This window comes from Rutilus rutilus, assembly GCF_951802725.1.
Source record: "Rutilus rutilus genome assembly, chromosome: 8".
Classification (NCBI taxonomy): domain Eukaryota; kingdom Metazoa; phylum Chordata; class Actinopteri; order Cypriniformes; family Leuciscidae; genus Rutilus; species Rutilus rutilus.
Genome location: NC_140222.1, coordinates 172,139 through 185,000, shown reverse-complemented (window position 1 = coordinate 185,000; position 12,862 = coordinate 172,139). Strand labels below are relative to the sequence as shown.

The following is a 12,862-nucleotide window of genomic DNA, read 5'->3' as shown; positions in this document are numbered from 1 at the left end:
TATAACTTTGACTCACAATAGTCACATCAATGTGATCGGCCTCTGACCACGAACACACTGCTGAAGTTTTATCAAGATCAGTTAATGTATGCAGAAGTTATAACACACTTCCTGTTGATCTTTTCTCGCTATAAATTCGTTTCATCGCCACGGCCAAACCGTTCGAGATATCAAAAATCCGTCCGCAATTTAGCATCCTCAATGTCTTGACTTCATGCTGACCGAGTTTGGTGTGGATCGGATCAATTCCCTAGGAGGAGTACATTAAATTCCACAGCATGCGTTTTTCAAACAACCCATAATAGCTGACTTCCTGTTGGGCAGAGCTAATAACTTAGAGTGCGAAAGTTGTTCGGCCCGATGAGATCTATATGTGTACCGAGTTTCATACTAATACGTTCTTGTATGTGTCCAAGATTTAAGATTGTGTTCTAGGGGGCGCTGTTGAGCCCCCCTGCCACGCCCGGGTACCAGCTTCAGCCCGGCCCTAATGGCCGCGGGTTCTGACCTGCGTGCAAAGTTTCATGAGTTTTTGAGCACGTTAAAGGCCCCAAAAGCCCCCGAACCCTTGAAGAACAATAATAATAATAATAAATATAGCTGCGAGCAGCGATTGCGGGCCCAAGCCGGTGGCACCGCCATCCCCGGTGCCTTTAGTTACCTAAAGGCACCGGGGATGGCGGTGCCACCGGCTTTGGCCCTCCATCGCTGCTCGCAGCTATATTTATATATATATATATATATATATATATATATATATATATATATATATACACACACACACACACACATATATATATTTTATTTTGCGATGTATATTTATATATTTTTTTTGCGATGTATTTGGATGCTAAACTATTCTTTATTATAGGCTTTGTACTTCACTCGTGTTCCAATATCGATGGAAAAAATCATCCTCTTCACGCGCGCAAAAATGTGCTTGGAAACATCACAGTGGAGCTCTGCTTACTGTGAATGGTACAGATTGTACTACTGACTATTTAAACAGAGCAGTGTAATTCGTTTATGTTAGGTTGACTATTTTTATTATTATATTGTATTAGGGCTATAATGAATGTCAAGATTGCAATTCTGGAATGTGTGTGTGACGCGGTTGCGGTTGAACAGTGGACACAAAAACATAAATAAAATGTTTTAGTTAATTCCTACATCCATAGGAATAAATTGAAAATGCTCGCTCTACTCCGCACCATTATCAATGTCTGTGCGGACGTCTGTATTTTACTAGTATATAGTATACTATAGTTAGCGATTTAAAAGCCCTCAGCGGTGTCACATGTCGATTAACCGGTGGGAAAATTTTTATCACAGTCACATCCCTAATATATTTATATATAAATACAATAGGCCTACCTGAAAGAGAATTTTACTTGCCCGACCAAAGTATAGCCTGATTAGAACGTCAATAACAAAAAAATAACTTATCAATTTATTAATAAGTTATTAATAACTTAATCACTAAAACGAGAGATTATTCTAATTTCATTACATTCATTTTAAGTTGCAATCAGCAGTTAATAATAAATGTATTACTGATCAATGGTAACAAGGTTGCACTGCTGAGGCTCATGCTGCTTCTCCAGGAGAATTGTAAATAAATGAGCGCAGCACACAAAAAAGCAACCCAGTTAACAACATACTGACTATAAAAATTACAAATATGGAGTTTTTATATATTTTATAACATATGATAGAGTTAAGCAACCTCACTTGACGAGTAGGCAACTATTTCCTGAATACAATCACAATTGAAACTGTGACATTGATTTCATACAACAGGTTAATAAACAGTTACAATTAAGTCACTTACATTTTAGATGCAATATTGACTGTTTTTGTTCTGTTTCAGCAGCAAAAATAGTTAAACAAAGATCACAGCAACTTGTTTTCTCATTACTGAATGATTCAGCATTTTGAAACGAATCGCTTGACTCAAAGATTCAATGGTCAATCCATAAACATCTGTCTCAATCATGAATGACTCAGTCATTGGAATGAATCGTTTGAACGAATGAATCAATGACTCGCTCATTAAGATGGTCGCCTGGCGACACCTAATGGCGGGTTAGTGTTATGTTTAAAAGTATCATTCTTTCCAACGTGCACCATTATCAATGTCCGTGCGGACGTCCGTTTTTTTACTTTCACTTTTATATTAGCGATTTAAAAGCACCCGCTCGTGTCACACGTCGCTTAACCGATGGGAAAATATCCTCACAGTCATATACCTAATAAATTTATATTTAAATACAATAGGCCTACCTAGTAAAACGTTTTATATACTATTTTGATATCCTTTTGGACACAAGAGGGCAGTATAGCCCTATGTTTGCTTTTTTGTTGAAACAAATAGCACTAAATAGCCTGTTTTTAACTTTTTCATACTTCTTGAATTGCAAAAACAGAATAAAATAGGTTTAGTTCTAATATTTGTATAATTTTATATAAAAATAAATGGTGTATAATTAAATTTTAAGAATATATGAGATGTTTTCTGATTCCTTTTTTGACATTATTTTAATCCCTCGCCATGTCAAAACCGTTTGAGATATTCAATATCCGTTCTCAATTTAGCATATTTAATGTATTTTCATCATGTTGAAAAAGTTTGGTGTGAATAAAAAAAAAAACACTTAGCAGGAGTGGGTAAAAAGCAGAGGCTGAATTTGCAAATAAATCCACATTCAAACCAAAATATCTGACTTCCTGTTGGTCCAAGCTAATGACTGCAAATTAGAAAGTTGTCCAGCTCGATGAGACCAATATACTTACTGATTTTTGTAATTGTGGGTAAACCTAACCCCCCCACTTTTGTCAAAAACATTTTGAAAGTGACACACTTCCTGCTGCCAGTTGGTGGCGCTATAACTTTGACTCACAATAGTTACATCCATCTGATCGGCCTCTTACCACGAACACACTGCTGAAGTTTCATCAAGATCAGTTAATGTATGCTGAAGTTATACCACTTCGTGTTTCTCTTTTCTCGCAATAAATGCATTTCCTCACCACGACCAAAGCGTTCGAGATATCAAAAATCCGTCCGCAATTTAGCATCCTCAATGTCTTGACTTCATGCACACCGAGTTTGGTGGCGATTTAATTAATTCTCTAGGAGAAGTGTTTCAAATTCCACAGCAAGCGTTCTCCAAACAACCCATAATTGCCGACTTCCTGTTGGGCTGGTGTAAAACTTAGAGCACGAAAGTTGTTCGGCCCGATGTGATCTATATGTGTACCGAGTTTCATATCATTACATGCAAGTGTGTTTGATTTATGGACAAGTGTTTGGATCCCGTTCCAGGGGGCGCTGTTGAGCCCCCCTGCCACGCCCGGGTACCAGCTTCAGCCCGGCCCTGATGGCCGCAGGTTCTGACCTGTGTGCAAAGTTTCAAGAGTTTTCGAGCACGTTAAGGGCCCCAAAAGCCCCTGAAACCTTGAAACACACTGAAATCAATTGGAAATTCCCTCCCACCCCTCACACACACAGAGACAGAGAGAGAGAGAGAGAGAAAATTCTCCAAAAAATCACATTCAAACCAAAATATCTGACTTCCTGTTGCTCTCAGCTAATAAGTGTGAATTAGAAAGTTGTCCGGTTTAATGAGAACAATATACATAGCGAGTTTAGTGACTCTATGTAAAACTAAGCCCCCATTTTTGACTAAAGGTGGCGCTACTGAGCCCCTCACCACGCCCGTTTCTGAAACTTTGCACATGTCTACTGGCTAATAAATGTGATGTGTCTGTCGAGTTTCATGCAATTTCAAGTATGTTAAGAGTCTCAAAAGCATCAAAAAAGAATATTAAAGTTTGATGCGTTGCCACGGCAACAGTATCTAAGATATCAATAAACCTTTCACAGGTCTACATCTGCCGTGTGTCCACATTATTCACATAAAGTTTGAAGCAAATCGGGTTAAAATAAGAGGGTGATTTCAAAGCATTTTGAAAGTGACACACTTCCTGCTGCCAGTTGGTGGCGCTATAACTTTGACTCACAATAGTCACATCAATGTGATCAGCCTCTGAGCAAGAACACTCTGCTGAAGTTTTATCAAGATCAGTCAATGTATGCAGAAGTTATAATACACTTCCTGTGTCCCATTATTCGCCATAAATTCGTTTCCTCGCCACAGCCAAACCGTTCGAGATATCAAAAATCCCCTGGCAATTTTTCATCCTCAATGTCTTGACTTCATGCACACCGAGTTTGGTGCTGACCGGGTGAATTCCCTAAGAGAAGTGTTTCAAATTCCTAAGCATGCATTTCCAAACAACCCTAAATAGTCGACTTCCTGTTGGGCTGGCGTAAAACTTAGAGCATGAAAGTTGTGCGGCCCGATGAGATCTATATGTGTTCCGAGTTTCATATTATTACATGCAAGCGTGTTTGATTTATGGACCAAGTTTTCGGACCCCGTTCCAGGGGGCGCTGTTGAGCCTCCCTGCCACGCCCGGGTACCAGCTTCAGCCCGGCCCTGATGGCCGCGGGTTCTGACTCGTGTGCAAAGTTTCAAGAGTTTTTGAGCATGTTAAGAGCCCCAAAAATGCCTGAATAGTCGTAAGAAAAATAATAATAATAATAATAATCCTACCGAAAACAATAGGGCCTTCGCCCTTTCAGGGCTTGGGCCCTAATAATCCTAACGAAAACAATAGGGCCTTCGCCCCTTCAGGGCTTGGGCCCTAATAATAATAATAATCCTACCGAAAACAATAGGGCCTTCGCCCTTTCAGGGCTTGGGCCCTAATTAGTTGGCAGTGGAAACCCAGGCTTGTGATAATGCCAAATAGTGGCTGATACATTAGCAACTTGGAGGTGAAACGAGTGTTCACATTTAGAGCATCCTATTTCAATAATGGTCATGGTTTTACCAGGGCTCTCAAGTTTTGAAGACAGACAAGAGTGACATCCCATCAGGGGGTCAAAGGGGACGGGTAGCGGGAATGGGGGTGTTTCATTAATACTATTATTATTAGTGTTTTTGTTGTTGTTATTAATAATTGCTCATATACCAAATACATAGTATTTATTCAATTTCTGCATGTGTGTGTGTGTGTGTGTGTGTGTTTGGTGTTGTTTATTGTAAGTGTTTGTTGACTTTTTGGACTTGTTGTCTTCCACCTGCACTGTCTCCTCCTCTAATGGGCCTACCCCTTTTCTCCACCTTCTCTGGGCCAGCATCCTCTAACCTGGCCTTTTTAGGGGACTCTCCTCTCAGGGCGAATGAGAGGATGCTTAACTGCTTTTTACCTGACATCTTTGTAAGAGAAAGACAGATGCAATGATTAATGCATCCATGGCCAGTATATAATTATTAAAGACGTGATTTTAAAAGTGATTTATAACATCGACTATGCAATACACTTTAATTTATTTAGTGCTAATACAATTATTAAGCCTATTTGGAGAGAGAGATGTTTATAATGTGACAATATGTCAGTCATCGTGCGATAACGAAAATATGACTAGGCCTAGACTACTTGTTCTGAGCAGGTGTTGTCAGTGAACAGGCTGTAAAACTCTCATGAAAAACTGATGCTAATTATCTGGGAAACATTCTCTAACAGCAGTCAAGTTGTCACTGTTTATGTCAAACAAGTTGTGAATTTGTTGTAACATTAAAACAGGAGATCATGACTTACTCTGTGCTCAAAGTGATGCTCGGAGTGATTTCCTCTATGGGTGAACAAAACTTTCGGGCAGAATCACATGAAAAATTCCAGGAAATGCTTTTCTTCATTGGTTGTTGCGTTAAATCTCACCCAGATACAATAGTGCTATTGGCTATTGTGTAGCCCCTTTCTTTTTTTTGATTGGCTGATGAGTGGCAGGCTCGATTAAGAACTCCAGGGGAGACGCACTTGACTCCTGCCGGTTCCACAGTGAGAGCGGCGCGGCCAGAGAAATTTTGGGCACTGCGGGATATTAAATATATTATAAATAGTTTTTCCGTGTTAGAAATACAATGTCTGGCGGGAGTGTGTGACAAAACACCGAAATGAGTGACTGTCACGCTCAATGCGTGACACTTGAGAGCCCTGTTTTACTATAATCATGTGGGTGATGTCTGGGTTGTTTGGGATATCCCACAGAGAGTTATTGCCTATATATTTTTTTTAATGAACCAGTTCATGTGTACAGCACAGCGTTTATACATTTTTATTGTTGTGTCATGCATATTTTTAATGCTTTGTGACAGGTCCACTAGCTATGTAAGCTATGCACACGCTATCTAAGCTATGCACACACACATACACATACTTTTGTATATTGTAGAAGAATTCCTTCAAGCAAACATTTATTTCTTCATATAATGGAGAGATAATGTCAAAAGTGTCAGATGCTCTTAATAAAGTATAACTCCTGCACAGGGTCAGGACTAGAGATTACATGGCTGTCATTGTTAGGACTAGAGATTACATGGCTGCCATTGTTAGGACTAGAGATTACATGGCTGCCATTGTTGTGATGTTCATTGGGTGATGGCTTGCAGATGTATCTTTTTAATGTATCTCAGAAGACTGTGACTTAGCTATAGGCTAATGCTGCCATTAGCCTTTTTTAAATAAAGCACATCATTTGTATTCAAATTAAAGTGTCATGTCAAAATTACATGGATGACAAGTCATTGTTCTATGATCAAGAAACGATATATACAAAATATAGCCTACATTTCTCAAAATGTTTTCTTTTGCAAACATAAATTTAGATTGTGAATTAATGTTGGTATTTGCATTTCAGCTTCACTTGTGTTCCAGGACACAAACCCAATAGCCCAAAGACAAAGGATGAGGCAGCTAGAGGAGCAACAAAAGTTATTTAGGTTTGTGGGCAGCACACTAATACAAGTCGGATGTGACAGTGTCTGCCTTATATGAAAATAAATTCAGTGAAATCAAATTCCTTCCGTTGAAGTACAGCTGAATATTCTACCCCCAGGTGGCGCGTGTACGCTGAGGGAACACCTCAAGTTATCGATTACGACACTCCCCTCGCTCTGCCAGCTGAAGTCCGATTCTCTTACACAAAGGAAACCGAGTTTTACTCCAGTGCAGGAAAGCAGTAAGTGACCAAGTCATTTTAACCCTCCTGTAGTGTTCATCTCTTTGTTACACACTGTTCAGTGTTCACGGGTCTGCTGGACCCATTATTGGGCTTTTAGAACAACACAACCATAAGAATTTAGGGAAACAGCTGAACAGGTGTCGACTCTATTTTAATTTCATTACAAGCAATATGGACAGTAGGCATATTCATGGTTAATCTTTGCCATATAGGCTTCCTCTTCCAGATCGCAGTTAATCAGTAGCATCAGCAGGTTTCCATCAGTGTAGTTTCACTCGACATGAAAATGAGGGAGAAGACAGATTCTTGTGCTTAAAATATATCACTGCAACTGTGTCTGAGTGTTGGTGTAGTTTCACACACTCCACGGCATCAGTTTTTCATCGGATTAACAGATTTTTACCATGTTTGCCTTTTCTCACCTACGATTTACACATTTCTGTTGCATCAGGAGTCCATGAACCCAAGCACCACAGGAGAGATAAGTTATATTGGTAATGTAGGGGCAATGTCAGATTACTTTGGAGTATGCTTTATTCAGAAATTAACTGCAATAATTCTTCAAGGATTCGCTATGTATACTCAGCTAAAAGTAGGCTAGCCAATGTAATGGGAACTCGAGAGATGCATTTAGAGAGTTCATAAGTAGTGAGCCCACGACAGCAAGCTTAACCATTCAACCATTATTGTTAGGACAATGGACTGTATCAATGTTTTCAGCTTGTAGGTTAGCCTAAATATGGTGTGTTTTTTAGTGACAGATTGCACTGGTGGAAATGCTAAATATTTATAGCTAGATTTAATTTTAAGTATGCTTTAGTTAAAAATGAACTCTGGTGATTTAAAAACATATGCATATACAGTGTATTTTGCATGGAACTGGATGGCATTAACAAAATAGCTTTGTCTTCTTCAAGACAGTAATAATATAATATCTAATAGTAACTTCAAAGATGCTCACAAGTAAAGCTAGGATGGACCATAGGTAGTATGTCAAGGCATACACTATTAATGTTTGCACTGTGTACCTGTGTATTCTGTGTGCAGGTTAGCTGCTCTGAAGCTAACTGGATTAGCTGACAGCAAAAAATCGTGGGAAAACATCAGCCAAGTGGAAGCAATCCTTTGTGGAAACAGAGTGAAAACCATTGGTACTCATCTTAAATGAATGAACTGTGGGGGTGGTGTGGCGCAATGGATAAGACAAATGCCTTTGGTGTGAGAGACCCGGGTTCGAATCCACTGTGAGACACCAATGTGTCCCTGAGCAAGACACTTAACCCCTAGTTGCTCCAGAGGCGTGCGACCTCTGACATATATATAGCAATTGTAAGTCGCTTTGGATAAAAGCGTCAGCTAAATGAATAAATGTAAATGTAAACTGTTCTATTGCAAATAAAGTACTGTCTGTACTGCAGCATATGTTCTGACACAGCATGCTTTGCAGATTACATTCAGGAGCACTGGGATGAGGACGAGTTCTTTGGCTACCAGTTTCTGAATGGCCTCAATCCCATGATGATCCAGCGCTGCTCAACTCTGCCTGAGAATTTCCCCGTCACAGATGACATGGTCAAAGACACCCTAAGAGGGAGCAGCTTGGAGCAGGAGATGGAGGTACGCTACTTGCTCCTGGCAATGATGGGCGAGTTCTTCTCGAGATTTGGAATGGCTGGGTCTCGTTTGCTTTGATTTTGCCTAATTTCCTGGGTTTCTTCATTATTTGGTGTTATCTACCCCCATACCCAGAAAGGGAACATCTTCCTGTCTGACTATAAGATGATGGACGGGCTGGTGGGGAATGTTGTCAGTGGCAGGCAGCAGTATCTCATGGCTCCGCTGGTCCTGCTGTACTGCAACCCTCATGGCATGATGCTGCCCATCGCCATTCAGGTGCGTATCTTGCATCCGAAGTGCAGAAATCCTTGGGTTATGAATATAACCTTGGCTCTTTGATGGAGAACACAAATCATCATCCTCCTTGAGCATGTAGAGGGATTAGAAATGGCTTCAGCTCGGAAATTCACAAGAAGCAAGGGATGGGGTTATTAAATTAAATACAGATAAATAAATCTTAAAAGATGAGGTAAATAACCAAATTATTACAAAGAAACAAAGAAAAAGTGAAATGTACAACTGAAAAGTGGGCAAAAATGTCTGAATGATTAAACATTAAATAAACCTTTTTTAAGATGTCATCGTCTTTATAGAGTAATTATGACAGAAGCCGTGGAAATCCTTTCTCATTTTCTTAAAGAGAGAAAAATAATAACACAGATTCCCTCAGAATCCGTTTGTACCATTTTCACGGGTGTTCAAATTTAATCTACACAGTTAAGGCAACAGCCCAGCAAAGACAACCCCATCTTCCTCCCAACGGATTCAAAGGCCGACTGGAAACTGGCCAAGCTCTTCGTCCGAAATGCAGAGTTTGGCGTTCACGAGGTGGACTTTCACCTGCTGAGGACTCACCTGCTGGCGGAGGTGTTCACCGTGGCCACGTTGCGCAATCTTCCCTCTCCTCACCCTCTCTACAAGGTATTGAATCTGTCACGCATGAGTTGGTTTGACGTGTGAACGGTGAGGTTCAAAATTCTTTAATTCTTGCATTTCAAAACTCATACACTCATACTGTATTCAAACATTACATTAAAATTACATTATTATCAGAACCATCACATCATCATAAATGGTGCATAAAACATCATTAACACACCATATTTCAATAAAACAACTGACATCATTTACAATATTATAACATGCATACTCCACTTGAAGCCTTCCTGCCTCTAATCTCCTAAACATAACTTAAGGATCCGTAGATGCAAACTGTAAGCCTTTGTTCTTCCTAGTCTTCCACACTGCCAATGTTGCAGTCCCAATCAGATAACTTAATAAACAGACTTTCTTTCTTATCACAAATCCATACTTTAACCCTCCAATGAACACTGATCTGAGAAATCCTCGCTAAACTCCCTGAACCATTCCTTAAGAAGTTTAAAAAGACTTTGTAGTCTTGCACATCTTAAAAACAAATGTTCCTAATCCTCCTCTTCACCACAAAACCTACATTCCCCACCCACTGCTGGATTCAAGTGTGTTGCTATTGCCCTGTGAATAATCCTACACTGTAGATCAGCTGTTCGCTTCTGCACCGGAGGTTTATACAGTGCTCTCCATCTGACCCTCGCGAGGAAATCTGGTGTCAACAGTCCTGGCCACCCAGAGGCTTTACTCTCCTGAGTGATTCTTGATGTTTGACCTTCACTGTGATGTGATATATGGCCTTCTTTGATGTACAGTAGACTCAAAGTTATATTTGAGGAACCTCAAAAGACAAGACTGAACAAGACCTTCCAGATCTCCCTTACTTGCGAGAGCTATTTTTATCTTAGTTTATTTGTTCTATATCTTTATTTGTTCTATGTCTTCCCAGTTAACATTGAAATCCCCCATTATTATTACCTATTTATCAAAATTGCAATTTGTCAGCATATTTTGTAACTTTTCATAGAAATCAGTATTTGAGTTGGGTGGGCGGCAAATTACAATGAGGCTAAAATACATCTGTGGTGATAAAATTATTTACAGTTTGCCAAGTTTATCTCCTCACATTGAATACTGTTCTTTATATACACCATAACTCCCCCTCATTTAGATTTCACTCTGTCACGTCTATAGATTTGGTAGTAATGGTAATTATGGTAATTATGGTCTGCTACCATATTTGCAGCTGGTGGTGAATTAGCCTGGAGCTAGGTTTCAGACAAGCAAAGATAATCTAGATTCGATTCTGTTAAAATATACTGAATTTGATCAGATCAATCTGAAAAACATTCCACTTCCTGTTTTTTTGTAGACCATTTCCCGTGTTGACAAGTTTGTCTTCCGGGTATAATTGAGCTATTGTTTGGATTAGCTTTATATTCCTTTGGAGTTTTTGAGCTGTCACCTGCAGTATTTGACAAAAATCATAGTTTCTGGTGATCCGATGCATCTTGAGCGCTTAGCACGCTGGTATCCCGACTCCCGAAGACGTTCGTGACAGAGGAAGTGCACGCAGCTCCACACAGGTAGACACGCCATGCCCGATCCCAATCTCCAGCCAGCCGTCACGTCCACGTCAGGCACTGGTGTCTCCACGGCACTCGTCGGAGAGACAAAATCACACCTCTTTTTCTCTTTTTGTTACCATTTTTAGTTTCTGTTTGTACAAATTCTAATGACTATAATGAAATTGTGTAGATTTTTTGTGTGTGTGTTATTTAATATGATTATTAATTCAATATTTGTTCCTTTTGACTTAATTTGTAGTAGAATAGAATAGAATAGAATAGAATCGGCCATTTATATAGCGCTTTCATATGTACTACTGTACACCCAAAGTGCTTTACAATCATATCAGGGGATCTCTCCTCAACCACCAACTTAATTTGTAGTGGTTAACTACAACATTCAAGATAGTTGTAAGTGTCGTCGGAGTAACCAGCGGTGAAACATTAACCGTTGATAATGAGCGCCAGGCCTTTTGTAGAGCAGAGCTGACTCATCTATAGCCTATGAACACAGACTACACAGAACATTAAGTTCATGAAGGGTCACTAATGTCTTACTCAAACCCATTCACCTCCCTGTAACAATTCTCTTAAAAAATGAAATAATTCTGTAATTCATGTAAAAATAACTGGAATGGTGTGCAGGTACACACACGCAGGTGCAATAACACACACACTCACAGACAAGAAATTAAAATTCATTATTCATTCATATATTTTATCTTCAAAGAATTTGAAGGCAGGGACTACTAATCTCTTACTTACTTTTCCTTCTGTAGCTCCTCTTTCCTCATATCCGATACACGCTCCAGATCAACATAATGGCCCGGAATCAGCTGATATCCAAGGATGGGGCAATTACAATGGAATGCGTACAGTATGTCATGGTTGCAGAGGCACTAACACCATGTCCTAACCAGATGCGATGCGATAAGATTCCAGGACAAATAATTAGTCTGTCCATGCTAGACGTGACGTGACTGGGAGATGCGTCAATCTATCAAAACCAACAGCCAATCAGAACAGCGTGTGGGCGGAGTCTTGCAGCAAGTGCACAGCACCAGAGAGTAATCTTGAAGGCAATCGCAAGAAAATGGATAAGTAACTACATAATCAAATGTACAAATATTACACCATTTAAACTTTATTAAAAATACATAGCTACTGAGTTACTAAAACAATCTTTGTCAAAGAATACACTTGTTTGTTCACCGTTTGAACGTTCTTGTTTCCATTTCTTTAATTTCAAGACCTGAGGGGAATTATCCATTGTTGCTTTTACAGCTACAAAGCTGGAGCACTAAATGATATTCAGAGTCACATTTCACACTTTTAACATAAATAATAAAGAACATAAACTGTACCTGAGATTATCATTGCCACACTTTGTGTTTGTTGTTCCAGAAAAATAGAAACCGATTATAAAATAGAATCGTCGCGTGTCGCCGGCGCGCCTGGTTAGGACAAAAACTCATGGAAAGAGAATATTAAAATGTTCTTATTTTAACATGGAAAAGATACCTTTTATTGCGTGTTAGGGTTAACCCTAACCCTGACACCCTAACCCTAACCCAATACTACAGGTACCTGGACGATGTGTGGGGGGTTTGGGAAGGCACTGATGAGGGTTGGTTGGAGTTTGTAGAGACCCTCAATTCACACTACCCATCTATCAGGGTAAAGTGGGAGCTGAAGTTGGATAAGATCGACTCTT

General features: G+C 39.6%; 1 protein-coding gene across 1 annotated transcript in view; it reads left to right on the top strand.

Annotated features, from left to right (window-relative positions):
* LOC311294605 (hydroperoxide isomerase ALOXE3-like) overlaps positions 1-12,862 on the top strand; it is a 38,628-nt gene that overhangs the window by 9,803 nt on the left and 15,963 nt on the right. Inside the window, exons 5-11 of the mRNA XM_084415559.1 lie at positions 6,770-6,851; positions 6,968-7,090; positions 8,141-8,244; positions 8,541-8,710; positions 8,843-8,986; positions 9,428-9,631; positions 11,928-12,014. Of these exons, the coding sequence (XP_084271685.1) occupies positions 6,770-6,851; positions 6,968-7,090; positions 8,141-8,244; positions 8,541-8,710; positions 8,843-8,986; positions 9,428-9,631; positions 11,928-12,014 (914 nt within the window). The remainder of the gene's footprint in view (positions 1-6,769; positions 6,852-6,967; positions 7,091-8,140; positions 8,245-8,540; positions 8,711-8,842; positions 8,987-9,427; positions 9,632-11,927; positions 12,015-12,862) is intronic.